The sequence below is a fragment of the Bos javanicus genome, chromosome 15 (genome assembly GCF_032452875.1).
Source record: "Bos javanicus breed banteng chromosome 15, ARS-OSU_banteng_1.0, whole genome shotgun sequence".
In the NCBI taxonomy this organism is placed as follows: Eukaryota; Metazoa; Chordata; class Mammalia; order Artiodactyla; family Bovidae; genus Bos; species Bos javanicus.
The window spans coordinates 38,059,243-38,074,273 of NC_083882.1; the positions used below are offsets into that span (position 1 = coordinate 38,059,243).

Sequence of the window (15,031 nt, forward strand, 5' to 3'; positions counted from 1 at the left end):
ATACACATGAATACTGAAAGACAGGATAAACATTATCTTTGGGGGAGCAATTCCTGGAAGCAGGCATGGGAGGAATTTCTGAGGTGCTGGTAATTTATGGATCTGGGTGCTGATTATATATGTATATTAGATGTATGAAAATTTACCAAGCCACAAACTTCAGATTTACTTATTTTTCAACATGTAGGGATTTTTTTTAATAAAAGTTTTTTTTTAAGTGTTTTTCAGAGCACTCATTTGAGTTGACTTTCAGAAAAACTAGGCTTATTTATTCATTTATTTTTATTGAAGTACAGGTGATTTACAAGGTTTGTTAATTTCTGCTGTAAAGCGCAGTGATTGTTATTCATATATATATATTCTTTACTTTCTTAATTTTTTAAATAAAAAAAAATTTTTTTGGCCCAGCGGCATGCAGGATTTTAGCTCCTCCAAAAGGGATCAAATCTGCAGCCCCTGCAGTGGAAGTACAGCGTCCTAAAACACTGGACTGCCAGGGAAGTCCTGCATTCTTTTACAGTCCTCTTTGCCATTATGATTTACCATAAGACATTGAATATAGTTCTCTGTGCTATTCACCAGGACCTTGTTATTTACCCATTCTATAGAGAATCCTTTGCACATCTGCTAATCCCTACCTCCCACTTCATCTCTACCCCAAACCCCTCCCTCCTGGCAACCAAAAGTCTGTTCTCTATACATGACTATCTAGTTTTAAAACGTTCACATCACCTCAAAAGGGGTTTCCCAGGTGGGGCTAGGTGGTTAAAGAACCCGCCTGCCAATGCAGGAGATAGAAGAGATGCGGGTTCGGGAAGATCCCTTGGAGGAGGGCATGGCAACCCACTCTAGTATTCGTGCCTGGAGAATCCCATGGACACTGTAGCCTGGTGGGCTACAGTCAGTCCATGGGGTCATAAAGAGTTGGACACGACTAAAGTGACTTCAAAAAATATCCTCATGCCTATTTACATGCCTTATTCTCAGGGAACTGCTATTCCAATTATTGTCACTATAAATTTGCATTTTCTAGAATTTCATATAAATAGAATCAAACAGTGTTTTATCTTTTTAGTTTGGTTTTCTTCACTTAAAATAATGTTTTAAAATGTATCCACATAGCAGCATATATCAGAAGTTTGTTCTTTTTTTGTTAATTAGAATCCTACAATATTTATTCAGTTACAAGTTGATGAACATTTGGGTCATTTCCAGTTTAGCACTATCATGAATAAAGATGTCATAAGCAGACACAATCCTGTCTTTTGAGTGCTCTTATTTTTTCTGAGTAAATTCTTATCCTTGTTAGTGCTGGGTAACATGGTAAATTTATGTCTTATTTTTCTGTTGGTTTGTGTTTTGGTTTTTTTTTTTTTTGGCTGCGCCACACAGCATGCGGTATCTTAGTTTCCCGATCAGGGATCAAACCTGTGAACCTCTGGACCACCAGGGAAGTCTCTATGTCTAACTTTTAAAGAAACTGTCAAAATGTTTTCTGAAGAGGGTTTATTTTAACATTTTATATTTCCATCAGCAATGCACAAGGTTCCAATTTCTCTGCATTTTTGCCAACACATGGCATTGTCTATTTTTTTGATCATGCCTGTTCTAGTTTACTGGTATCTCAGTATAATACTAATTTGCATTTCCCTAATGACGTTAATCATTTTTTCATGTATTTACTACCCGTTCTCTATATCCTTCATATCCTTCACCAAAAGTCTTTCAACACAAAATATAAAATCTTTTGCTTGTGTTTTAATTGAGTTAGTTGATTTCTTACTATTGAGCTTTAAAAATTATATATCACAGATATAAGACCTTTATCAGATGTATAACTGCAAATTTTTCTCCCAATCTGTGGTTTGTCTTTCATTTTGTTACTGGTATCTTTTGAAGTGGAAGTAAGTTTTGAAACCAGGTAGTATCAGTCCTCCAAATTTGTTGTTTTTCCAAACTGTTTTGACTTTTAGGTCATTTGTATTTCCATGTAAATTTTAACACCAACTTGTCGATTTCTACTTAAAAAAAAAAAAAGCCTTGTGGAATTTGATCAGAATTCGGATGAATTTATAGATCAATTTGGAAGAACAGCCCTGTTGAAAGTACTGTTTTTTCCAATCTGTTTGAGGAATTTAATCAGAATTCGGATGAATTTATAGATCAATTTGGAAGAACAGCCCTGTTGAAAGTACTGTTTTTTCCAATCTGTTTGGTATTGCAATGTCTCTCAATTTATTTAGACTTTTTCTCAACAGTCTTTTATAAATCTATTTTTGTGTTAAATTTATTCTAACTTTATTCTTTCTGATACTATTGTAAGTGGAATTTTTTTGTAATTTTATTTATTTTTGGCTGCATTGGTTCTTCGTTGCTAAGTGCCTCTGGTTTTGGAGTGTGGGGGCTACTCTCTCTAGTTGCAGCGCATGATCTTCTCATTGAAGTGGCTTCTCTTGCTTCAGTAGCTGTGGCACATGGGCTTAGCTTCCCTGTGGCATGTGGAATCCTCCTGGACCGGGCACTGAACCTGTGTACCCCTCACTGGCCAGGGAATTCCCGTGGTGTAGTTGTAAAGAATCTGCCTGGAATGCAGGAGACCCAGGTTTGATCTCTGGGTTGGGAGGATCCCCTGGAGGAGAAAATGGCAACCCACTCCAGTATTCTTGCCTGGAAAATTCCATGGATAGAGGAGCCTGTAGGGCTACAGTCCATGGGGTTACAAAGAGTTGGACACAACTGAGCACGCACATACACACACCCTCACTGGCAGGTGGACGGACACACACACACACACCCACACACACCACCCACACACACACACACCCTCAGTGGCAGGTGGAGTCTTGACCACTGGACCAAGAGGGAAGTCCTAGAAAGGTTTTCTTAATTTCAGTTTATGAGGGTTCATTTCTGGTATATAGAAATACAGTTGATTTTGTACATGATTTTGTCTCTTGTGACTCTGTGTGTGTGTGTGTGTGTGTATTCTTTGGAATTTTTTAACAAATGATCTGTGAATAAGAAGAGTTTTATTTATTTCCATTCAGGATTTCCTAATCTTTTTATCTTTCTAGAAATTTTCCTGGCTAGAACCTCCAGTACTATATTGAATAGAAGTGTTTAAAGCAAAATCTTTCTTTTATTCTTGATCCTAGTGGGAAAGCATCAGTCTTTTTCCAGGAAGGATGATGTTAAACTTGTGTTTCTTTCAAAGATGCCCTCAATCAGGTTGACGAACTTTCCTAATACTGTGTGTTTTCATCATGAAAGAGTGTTGGATTTTGTCAAATGTTTTTTGTGCATCTATTTAATTATCATGTGACTTCCCCCCCTCTTTATGGGGCGTATTACATTAATTAATTTTCAAATGCTATACCACCCCTGCATTCCTGGTATAAATACCAATGTCATGAATATGACATTTTATATGCTGCAAGATTCAGTGTGCTAGTATTTTGCTAAGGATATTGGCAATGTTAGTCTCTAGTTGTCTTTTCTTGTGATGCTTTTGTCTGGTTATGGTGTCAGAATAATTCTGGTTTTATTTATAGAATGAGTTGGGAAGTTTGCCCTACTGTTTTTGGAAGTATGTGAAGGATTGGTCTTCTTTGTTGTTGTTTTTTAATCTTTTAAAATGTAAACCCCCAAAACTATTATATTGTATACTACGGAAGGGTGAGTTTCAAAGTACGTGAAGAGACTGATATTCACCTGTAACCCCTGAAAGAGCCTATCTATTTCTGGTTTACCTTTATTCTTAAGATGCAGTACTGCAGAGTTTACCAAGTTAATCCTGTCATGGCAGCCTTTCAACTCTAATCTTTATCTCCGTAGTCCCAAGAAGCTGTCCCACGAAGCTACCAAAAGGGACTGTTTGTTCTATCAGTACTGGCCCCTCTGGAAGCAGCAAACACCTTTTGGTAGCCCCAAACTCGAGACTCATTTCCTTAGTCTCTATTCTCCTCCAGGTCTTAACACTGGATATTCTGAGGAGCCTATGAGTTCTTCAGTGGCTTCAAGCAGATTGTTGTTGCTAATATTAATAGTTTGTAACTTTTCTAGCCACCTTCAGGAGGTATGTTGCTCTGAGTTACCTAGTTAACTATTACTGGATGCTTGAGTCATCAGTGTTTTAAAATTATAAAACAACTATAATTTTATCACCAACAATATTCTTTTTTTGAGGGTACGTTTCAGAATGATATAACTGACTAAATTTTAAAACAACTTGTTTGTGTAATTATTAAAATGTATGCAAACCCGAGCTTACATAATGCAATTTAAATTTCAATGTTAATATAATTTCACTATTTATGAAGCCTAACCGTAACATAAGACTATGTTAATTTATACAGCACATTTTTACCCTTCAAAATACTTTCACCATCTATTATTTATAATTTGCTAATAACTCCTCTGTAAAGTAGACAAAACATTGTAATCTTCGTTTTAAAGATGGATATCTTAACTCATTTATTCATTTTAAAAACAATGTTAAGATTGTTCTTAAAGTTAAAGACATATGACTTTTGCAGTCTCACCTGACTTTTCCCTGTGGCAGTCTGTACCAGACTCTGGTTCAGATGCTGAATCATATTTCAGTATTTGATGTCCACAGCTTGTAAAATAAAACAGGTAAATATGTATATATGACAAATGAGACAATTTTTGTTTTTATCTAAATACAGTCAGAAAATCTGTTTCTTTTTAAACTGTAAGATCCCAACTGCAAAATACCCTAATATTACAATCTCTCTATAAACTTAATAGGCTTTATCCTAGAAAACATCTTTGTCCCTGTGAAGGAAATAACATATTTTGAAAGTAACCCTGGGATTGGAGGTAAACACCATCGTAAAAGCAGAAATGAAAATGAACACCAAATGAACTGGTTACTGTAAGTAAGTACTAAATTAGTGCATAAAATTATTAGTACTAAAATAATTTTCATACATTTACTGATATCTTATGATGGATAAAATACCATTATATTTCCCTTTAGATGGAGATCATTTAGCTGGGAAATGAATAATAGCAGTGAAATGAAAAAAAAATTGTTTAGAATAAAAACTACTAGATGAAGAAAAGGATATAGTATTAATCATCTAGTTATAATACAGAACTAGAAAACTAGGAGTACTTTATTAAAATAACCTATATTTTGAAACCATAAACATCTGGGAAACTTACCTGTTACATAAATTGCTATCAGAATTTCTAAGCTGCTGATAAAAATCTGGTGAATTGGGTGTACTGCTCAGAGATTTGTGTAAAATGACAGGTGGTTTAGTAAGAAATTCAGCAGTATCAGGAAATTCTATAGGTGATCGGTTAGCTGGAGAGCCAGCAGACACTGGTCCATGACTGGGTGAATTCATGCTTGGTAAACCACCTTAAAAATTGAAAGAGAAGAAAGAGATATTATGTATGCATGTATCTGTTTATTGTCTATGTTTGGGTACTTATAAAGAGCATTCCCCTTCTTTAAAGAAAGCAAAGCATTTACAATTAAATGATAAAACTACATTTCTACATGGAGCTATCATCAAGACATTCTACGAATTCCGGCAGAATATAGACTATATTTGTTATCATCAATGACCGTGGAATAAGCACCCTGTGGCAGGATGACACATAATAGTAAATACTAAGAGTACGAGGAAAACGTACATAATAATGATAATAACGTGTGTACACGATAATGTGTGGCACAGATTTTCCTAATCCATATTGATCTTCATCTGTCACATTTTGTGTCCCTACCAGCCTGATTATCCATTTTTACCATCTTTACTGTATTGTTTCAATACAATAAAATTCATTTTTATTTTGGAAACAGAGTTCTTAGTAGCACTAAGCAAGCTGAGCATGATAAAATTATATGAGCATATGATAAAATTATATAAACACAACAGCAGATCCCTTAAATAAAATCTACATCTTTCCGAGCTCGTTCGTTCATTCAACAAGTATTTGAGAGCCTATTATATGCTGGAAAATGTGCTGGGTTTCACAACAGAGAAAAAGATGCCATCCCTACAGTGTTCAACAAACCTAAAAACGGCTAGTGGAAAATACAAACAAGTGCTAAGTCAGTGCTAAAATAAGAGGGAAAAAGTGCTTCAGAAATACATCCCTAATCCTGTTGATTTATTCAAGAGCCTTTGCTAGGTGCCTTGAACTAAGGGTGTATCTGGAGAAGTGTAGGTAGATTTAAAACTTTATTTCAAAAAAAAGATTCAAGTAAAGTGAGAATCAGAGAAGAAAGCAAATAACAGTTATTAAGGTATCATGGTATTTTCAGACATAGTTACAGATGTGTGTGATGGTTAATTTTGTGTGTCAACTTGGCTGGGCTATCATGCACAGTTGTTTGGTTAAAATCTAGTCTAGATGTTGCTGTGAAGGTATTTTTCAGATGTGATTATCACTAGACTGAATAAAGCAGATAACCCATTGCTATGTGGGTTGGCCCCATTCAATGTGTTGAAGGCCTTAAGAAAAAAAACTGAGCCCCTCCAGAGAGGAAGGAATTTTGCTTCCAGATTGCCTTCAGAGTCAAGACTGCAGTACTGACTCCTGCTACAATTTCCAGGTTGGCAGCCTGCCCTAATAGTTTTGGACCTGGCAATCTGCCAAGCCAATGCCCATCAGTCAATCACTGTCCCCCTCTCCAATATATGTGTGTGTATGTATGGCTATATACACATGCACAAACATCCTGTTCTGTTTTTCTGGAAAACCCTGACAAATACAATGTGTGTTCTTTTATTTAATCTTCATAATAACCCTGTGAATTAAGCAGCATCTGCATTTTACATATGCAGGGCTGCCGCTGCTGTTCTATCAAACCGACCTGTTTAGAGGCTCCTATAATTTCATATAATGTTAGGGCTGAAAAAAAGATTTTTATAAATAATCTAGTCAAACACTTAAATGTTTCAGAAGAAGAAACTGAGGACTAGAGAGGGGAACTATCTTGCCTGCCAAAATAATGTTAGTTATTAACTGGAGACTAAAGTTCCAATTTTCAGCATTCTTTTCTCTAATTATACTGCTGCTGCTGCTAAATTGCTTCAGTCGTGTCCAACTCTGTGCGACTCCATTGACAGCAGCCCACGAGGCTCCGCCATCCCTGGGATTCTCCTAGTGAGTGTCCAAAACTCTGACAAACAGGCTGAGAAGAATAAAGGATAAACTAATTTTAGGGTAGAAATTTGATATAATGTAGAAAAGCTTTTGAGGAGGACAGAATGGTACTGAAAACCCTTAGCAACCCTTAAGAAATACTGTCTACAATACAGAGTCACCATTTTTATTCTAAACCTTTTAAACTGTGAAATATACAGAAAAGTTATAACAGGAATGCTCACCACTCAGGCTAAAATATAAAACATGGCCAGAGATCAGAAACCCATGTCCAGTATCTAATTCTCAGTCCTTTCAATTAAAGGAAAGCATTACTTTGACATTAGGGTACTGTTTTTCTTGTCTTTCTTTATATTTGTACCACATATATATCTCTTTAACAATTTAGATTAGTTTTGCACTTTCTTTGAACTTTGTAAATGGAATCAGGCAGTATAAATGCTTTTATGCCTTGCTTACTTTACTCAACATTTTTAAAAGATATTTCACATGTTCACTCATTTTGAATGACATATAAAATTGTATGTATGAATATAGCACAATTTTATTTCTCTATTCAAGTACTGAACTGCCAAATTGTCTTCCAAAGTAACGGTAGCATTTTACTTTCCCATCAGTGATGTATGAGTGTTCCTACTTCTGAATATTTTTCCAATTCTTGTTAAACTGCCTTGAGAATTATAGACACCATAGTGGGTGTGAAGTCATGGTTCACTGTGGTTTTGATTTGCATTTCCCTAATGACTAATAATGCTGAGTATCTTTTCATGTGGGTAAGGGCCACTGGTATAACTCCTCTGGAGAAACATCTATTCAAATCTTTCACCAATTTTTTAGTGAGATCATTTGTGTTTTTATTACTGAGTTGTAAGATGTCTTCTGAAAGACTCTGGCCACCTGATGCGAAGAACTGACTCACTGGAAAAGACCCTGATGCTGAGAAAGATCAAAGGAGGGAGGAGAAGGGGACAACAGAGGATGAGATGGTTGGATGGCATCACCGACTCAATGGACATGAGTTTGAGCAAGCTCTGAGAGTTGGTGATGGACAGAGAAGCCTGGCATGCTGCAGCCCATGGGGTTGCAAAGAGTCGGACATGCCTGAGCGACTGAACTGAACTGAAGACATCTTTGTCTATTCTGAATACACAAGTTCATTGTCAAATTATAATTTGCAAATATTTTCTCCCATCTTATGGATTGTCTTCTCACTTTCTTTAGGTGTCTTTTGAAGTGCAAGTGTTTTTAATTTTAATGAATTCCTATTATAAATTTTTTTCATTCATGCACTGTACTTTTGGTGTCATATCTAAGAATATCCAAAGTCACAAAGATTTTCTCTTATGTTTTCTTTTACAAGTTTTATGGTTTCATACTTACATTTGAGTTTATGAGCATTTTAGGTTAATTTTTGAGTATGATGACAGGTATGGTTCAAATTCACTCTTTTTCATATGTGTATCTATCCAGGTGTCCCAGCATCATTTATTAAAAACACTATTCCTTCCCCACTGGATTACTGTGGCACGCTGGCTGAAAATCAGTTGACCGTGTAAGGGTTTATTTCTGGACTCTCAATTCTACTCCATTGATTTGGAATATCCTTAGGCCAGTGTCACTGTCAATCAGTGTCTTGATAACCACAGCTTGGTAGCAAGTTTAAATTTATAAGTGTGAATGAATCTCCTTTTTTTTTTTCTTTTTTTACTAAAGATTGTTTTGGCTACTCTGGGTCCCTTGAATTCTGACATGAATTTTAGGATCAGCTTGTCAAATTTCTGCAAAGAAGCCAGCACAGATTTTGTTAAGGATTGTACTAAGTTTAGAACAATTTGAGGACTATTGCCCGCTTAACACCACCAAGTCTTCTGATCCATGAATATGGGATATCTTTCCATTTATCTGGGAATTCCCTGACAGGACTGCACACGTCCACTGCTGGGGGCTCAGGTTCAGTCTCTGGATGAGGAACTAAGATCCCACATGCCGTGCAGTACCAACCAACAACAAAATCATATTTGGGTCTTCTTTAATTTCAACGTTTTATAGTTTTCAGTGTACAAGTCTTGCACTGTTTTGCTAAATTTATCCCAAAGCATTTTATTCTTTTTGATGCTAACTTTAAATGGAATTCTTAATTTCAGTTTTGCACTGTTCATTGCTAGTATATAGTAATGTAACTGATTTTTGCATACAGATTTTGTATCCTGCCACACTGATTAATTTGTCTATTTGTTGTAATAGGTTTTAAGGAATTTCTTAGGATTTATAAATATAGGATGATGTTGTCTGCAAATAGTTTTACATCTTCCTTTCATTTGTTTTTACCTAAACTTCTCAGGGTAGACCTCTAACCCAATATTGAGTAGAAGTGATGACTATTTTATAATTATTTAAATTATTTTATAATTTTATCATATAATTTCTAGTTCTTTAAATTCGTTCTTTAGTGAGATATTGTTGTCATACTCTTCTTACTTTATGGTTTCCTTAAGTTCTTTAAAGATATAATGGTAGCAAATTCAAAGCCACTGCTAAATCCAAACTCCAAGCTCACTCAGGGAAATTCTGTTGGCTGTTTTTCATTGTCTACATGGCAAAAAATTCCTGTTTCTTTGCATGCTTCATAATTTTTTTTTTATTGAAAACTGGACATTTTAGATACTATACTGTAACAATTCTAGTATCAGATCTCTCCCACCCTCAAGGTTTATGTGGCTTATTTTGTATTTGTTTATTTTATTTCTGACTATTCATTGAGTGATCTCCTGAACTCATAATGTAGATTTTTTTTCACTGAGGTGTGTAGCCACTGAGTGCTCTGATGCCTTTTTTCCCCCTTTCCTCTTTGATTTATGCTTGACTTCTTAGAGTCACCCGTGGGTCAGTATGATTTAGTTGAGACAGAAAATTTCTTTAAATGTCTTGCCTATGTGTCGTCATCTATTGATGAGAATATGTTTGAAAAGTTACAACTTCAAATTTCCAGGCAGTTTACAAAACAGCTTTAGCTTTTACTTCCTGCTTGTGCAGCACTTCAAGGTCAGCTACAGGTGGAGCCACCAGGGCCTTCTCCTTTCACAGATCTTTCCTGAGCATGTGCACAGCCCTGAAAATGTGCTCAGCCTAGTAGATCTTCAGGAATATACCAGAGCTTTTCACTTTCCTGTGGTCATCTAGTGTCCAGGATTTCCTTTTAAATTTCCAGTCAGTTCTTGTTTGCCTCAGTTGATATCACAGCTTTACCCACTCAAAATGTTACTGGCAGAGGGTGTGGGTGTTTTTTGTTGCTGTTATTTTTCTGAAGAGCTGAGCTCTCAGTCAAATGAATTATCCACAACAACCTGGGAACAAGGACTTTTTCCAGTGAGTTTGGACAAAACATTTACTGTACTCCCAGGTTGTTGCTTTTAATGCAGTTTTTAAAGAGGTCAGACTCTAATGACTGCAAAGCTAGTGGCTTTTAGCTGTAGTACCACCGAGCTGGGGAGAGAGGGTTTGGGAACTGCTTTCAATTAAATTGTCACAGAACCCAATGCCTCACCAAGGTTCAGTAGTTAGTTTCTCTTGTACAGATGATTTCTAGTGTGTTCTCTGGCCTTTGTTAACTTCCAAAATTCTGCAACAGTTTAGTTTTTTGCTCCTATTTTTGTCCCTGGTGGCTCAGATGGTAAAGAATCTATCTGCAGTGCAGGAGACCCAGGTTTGATTCCTGGGTCAGGAAGATCCCCTAGAGGAGGGCATGGCAACCCACTCCAGTATTCTTGCTTGGAGAATTCCATGGACAGAGGAGCCTGGTGGGCTACAGTCCATGGGGTAGCAAAGAGCTGGACACGACTGAGCAACTAACACTTTTTTTATTTGACTGTCACACTGGATATTACAATGTACATCTTTGAAGTATTAGTTTCTTTTAAGTTTCTTTTAAGAACTTTTTAGTACTTTTCAATCACTGCTAGTATATCCAATGTACCCCTTTCCCCACCCTTTATGCCATTGTTTCCATATACTTCTTTATACATTATGCAAACTGCAGGGAGTCATTGTTTTCATGCACCCACATATTTAGGCTTCCCAGTGCTTTTCATTCATTCCTGCAGATCCATGCTTCAATGTGGATCACTTTCCTCCTTCCTAAAGAACTTTCTTTGCTAAATTCTCAGTAGTGCACATCTACAAGCAATACATTTTACCTTTTTTTGTATAAAAAAACTTGTTATTTCACCTTAAATTTTAAAGGATATCTTCACTGGATAAAGAATTTCAGGTTGGCAATTTTTGTTTTTGCAATACTTTAAATACGCCATTTCATCATCTTTGATGACTATAGTTAATAATACTGTATTGTGTATTTGAAAGTTAAGAGAATAGATCTTGAAAGTTCTCATCACAAGAAAAAAACTTGTAACTATGGTGACAGATGTTAAGTAGACTCATTATGGTGATCATTTTATAGTATATACAAACATCAAATCATTTTGTTGTACACCTAAAACAATATGTCAATTAACAGCCCCCACCTCACCCCCAAAGATTCTATTAAGGGTGGCTTATTAGGATATATCTTCCCTGATGGCTCAAATGGTAAAGCGTCTGCCTACAATGCGGGAGACCCGGGTTTGATTCCTGGTCAGGAAGATCCTCTGGAGAAGGAAATGGCAACCCACTCCAGTACTCTTGCTTGGAAAATCCCACAGATGGAGGAGCCTGGTTACAGTCCATGGGGTCGCAAAGAGTTGGACACGAATGAGCGACTTTGCTTTCACTTTGCTTTGTTTTGGTTTATTAGGATATAGGATACAGTCAGGATTTTTCCTACTCTCATATTAAGTTTTTTTTTTCTCCCTCTACAATGACCATGCTACAAAAGAATGCCCTTTACTGAGGGTTTTCCTTTGTTCTTTGTCTACAACTATTCAGGTTAAATAGTTCTATATTTTATCCCTGAATCCTTAGTGTCTAACAAAGTTCCTGATACATAGTATATGTTCAAAAATTAACGAATGAGCAAATTGTCAACTAATAGCCAACCCAAACTGCTTAGTTTTATGTTAACTCAGAACACATAAAATGGTATTCAAAATTAGCTATGAATGTTGTTCTTCAGTTGCTAAGTCGTGTCCAACTCTTTGCGACCCCGTGAACTGCAGCACACCACGCTTTCCTGTCCTTCACTATCTCCCAGAGTTTGCTCAAGCTCATGTACATTGAGTCAGTGATGCCATCCAACCATCTCATCTATGAATAGGTAATTAAAACCCTGTTCTCAGCTAAGAATAGTTTCTGTTCGTATCTGAGAAAATATATTCTCAGCTATTAATAGGTAATGAAAAGTTTGCACTACCATATAGTTTGAGACCTCCCATATTTAAGTCACAAAGAATGATTTCTTACCAGCTCTTCTTAGACCTACATGGTGAGTTAACGATACAGATGATGACCTTTGCTTCGGGACTGTCAGTAGATTTGAACTAAAAGGCCCATTTAGATAGCATCCTTGACTAAAAGGGAAAGATAACAGGTTAAGATTTTTAAAAACATGAAAAATTCATTTTTTCCTTATGGTCTTCAATTCATTAGCAAATATCTGCTTATACATCCAGAGTAAACCAGGCACCAGCAAACTTTTCTGTAAAGAACTGAGTAGTAACTACTTTGGACTTTGCAGGCCATAAGGTCTCTGCAATTACTCAATTCTGCCACTGCGGTATAAAAACAGCCTTAACCAATGATAAACAAATGAGTATAATCATGGTTTTCAATATAATTTTATTGACAAAAAAACAGGTATGGGCCTCATTAGATCCATAGGCTGTAATTTGCTGAACCCTGGAAAGAAGCAGGTTATCCGTATCACTGGATTTCACCAGTGACTGGTGAAATACACTTCAGAGTCAAAGATTTCTGATTCAATAGGTCTGGGAAAAGGTCACAGATTGGCATGTCTGACAAGTGTTTAGGTGGTCCAGGGACCTCACTGACAATTACTGACCTAAAACATACAGTTTTTCACCATCTTCTGCTCCCCTTCTGCACAGATAATTGATTGCCCATTAACACAGTCATATCCTGTAACTGAAATATTTATTGTAGGTTTTAGGGTTCTTATGAAGAAATTAAATATAGGTGAGCAATCACAGTATACCAATTGATATATAAAATGCATTTTAAGATTACATATTTTAAAGCCCTTGGCCGAGGGCCATACATATAGTACTTCCTTTCTTAGATATTCACTAGCCTGTTTTCTTCTGTTAGTCAACCCTGATGTGGGCAATTTGCCACAGGATTAAGAACAAATCTCGAGTCTTTATTTTTCACTCAACATTTTGTTAGTATAGGCTGAGTTCTCAGTAAGCTTCCCCCTCCCTCCAACTCCATTTTTTGTGTACTCCATACCCTTACTCAAGAAAGATCTATTTTTCTGTGACCTTAGAGGTTTTTGTCCATGTCTGTTACTATGTATATCCATACCATATTACAGTTTCAGTGTTCACAGATTCTTATGCCTCACTAACTTGTGAATTCCTTTCAGGGGCCATAAGATACACCTCTTCATTCAGTTGTGGATACAGCACAGTCAGTGCCTGGTAAAGGTGTTCAGGAGACATTACTGGATTAAATGAATGATCTTGTCTTCAGATTGCTATTCTCACTTTTCAAGAGAACAGATCTTTTCTCTCTCCAGTTCTGAGTGAACGGACTCTTTCGCTAACTCCTGCTTTGGGGCTTTCTTTGGGCCTTTTTCTCTAAATCTAGTTTGTCTTATAATCTTATGAGAGAAAAAAATTCTGGATAACAAACAGAAGGCTTGTAAAAACAGTTGGCAACCAATTTATCAATAGAAAAATTTTCGTGAATAAAAATTATAAAAATAATAGCACTATTTTAAATATTACGTATCATCCATTATTTTAGGTAATTTGCATACTTCATCTCTTTTAGTCATCTGAACCACTTTGTTATTAGATAAGAAACCTGAGGCTTTGAGAGGCTTAGTATTGTGTTAAGCTAAAATTCACAGTGGTAGAGATAAAATTCAACTTCAAATTTCTCTGACTCTTAAATTTTTCTGACTCTGAAGTGTATGCTCTTTCCACAAGACAATTCTGATGTTATTTTTGTGTGTTTCTCCATCTGTTAAAATTAGAGGTTTAGAATAAAGAACTTCTACGATAACATCTAGCCTCTGCTGCTGCTGCTGCTAAGTCGCTTCAGTAGTGTCCGACTCTGTGTGACCCCATAGATGGCCTCCTACCAGGCTCCTCTGACCCTGGGATTCTCCAAGCAAGAACACTGGAGTGGGTTGCCATTTCCTTCTCCACTAGATTTTGTAATTTTTTTGCTCAAGCTAATAGTAATAATAATTTGTTCACAGCGTTTAAAAAAGAGTCAGTATGTACATAATAACACTCAATAAACTCATCTCCCTACCAGTGTGCAATCATTCTTTGTATTTGAATATTCATTGCCTTCAAAAGGAGTGGGAGAGATGGGGAAAGAAGAGTAGCAATGCCACCCAGGGCAATATTCAAATAGAACAATCTGTGTACTCTACCAACACCTACTTCCTTATTAATATTCAAAACAAAGACAGGTTTTTCTCCTTCACAGAAGAGCCGTGAAGCACACTCCCTAGTCTTCTACCTGAACGGGGGGCGAGGAGGGGGTGTCTTCTAGTAATTAAAATGGTTAGTTGTTTAGAATTGAGAAGTATAGGTCAAATTACAGGTTTTCAGCTCAGTTCCATAATCATCCCATTAATTCTTTGCCTAAAACCAGATAAATATTTACTGTAATAAGATATATAAAACAATACTGAAGAAAATAGAGGGCAAGATAGGCTAGGAGACCCAGTGATTATTAATAGTTGGCAGGAAGA

The 15,031-nt window shown here is 36.4% G+C and overlaps 1 protein-coding gene across 1 annotated transcript in view; it reads right to left on the reverse strand.

Annotated features, from left to right (window-relative positions):
* Positions 1-15,031, reverse strand: part of PDE3B (phosphodiesterase 3B) — a 167,534-nt gene that overhangs the window by 32,194 nt on the left and 120,309 nt on the right. Inside the window, exons 5-7 of the mRNA XM_061440727.1 lie at positions 12,544-12,650; positions 5,191-5,392; positions 4,542-4,618 (exon numbers count right to left, since the gene is read on the reverse strand). Coding sequence (XP_061296711.1) covers positions 4,542-4,618; positions 5,191-5,392; positions 12,544-12,650 — 386 coding nt within the window. The remainder of the gene's footprint in view (positions 1-4,541; positions 4,619-5,190; positions 5,393-12,543; positions 12,651-15,031) is intronic.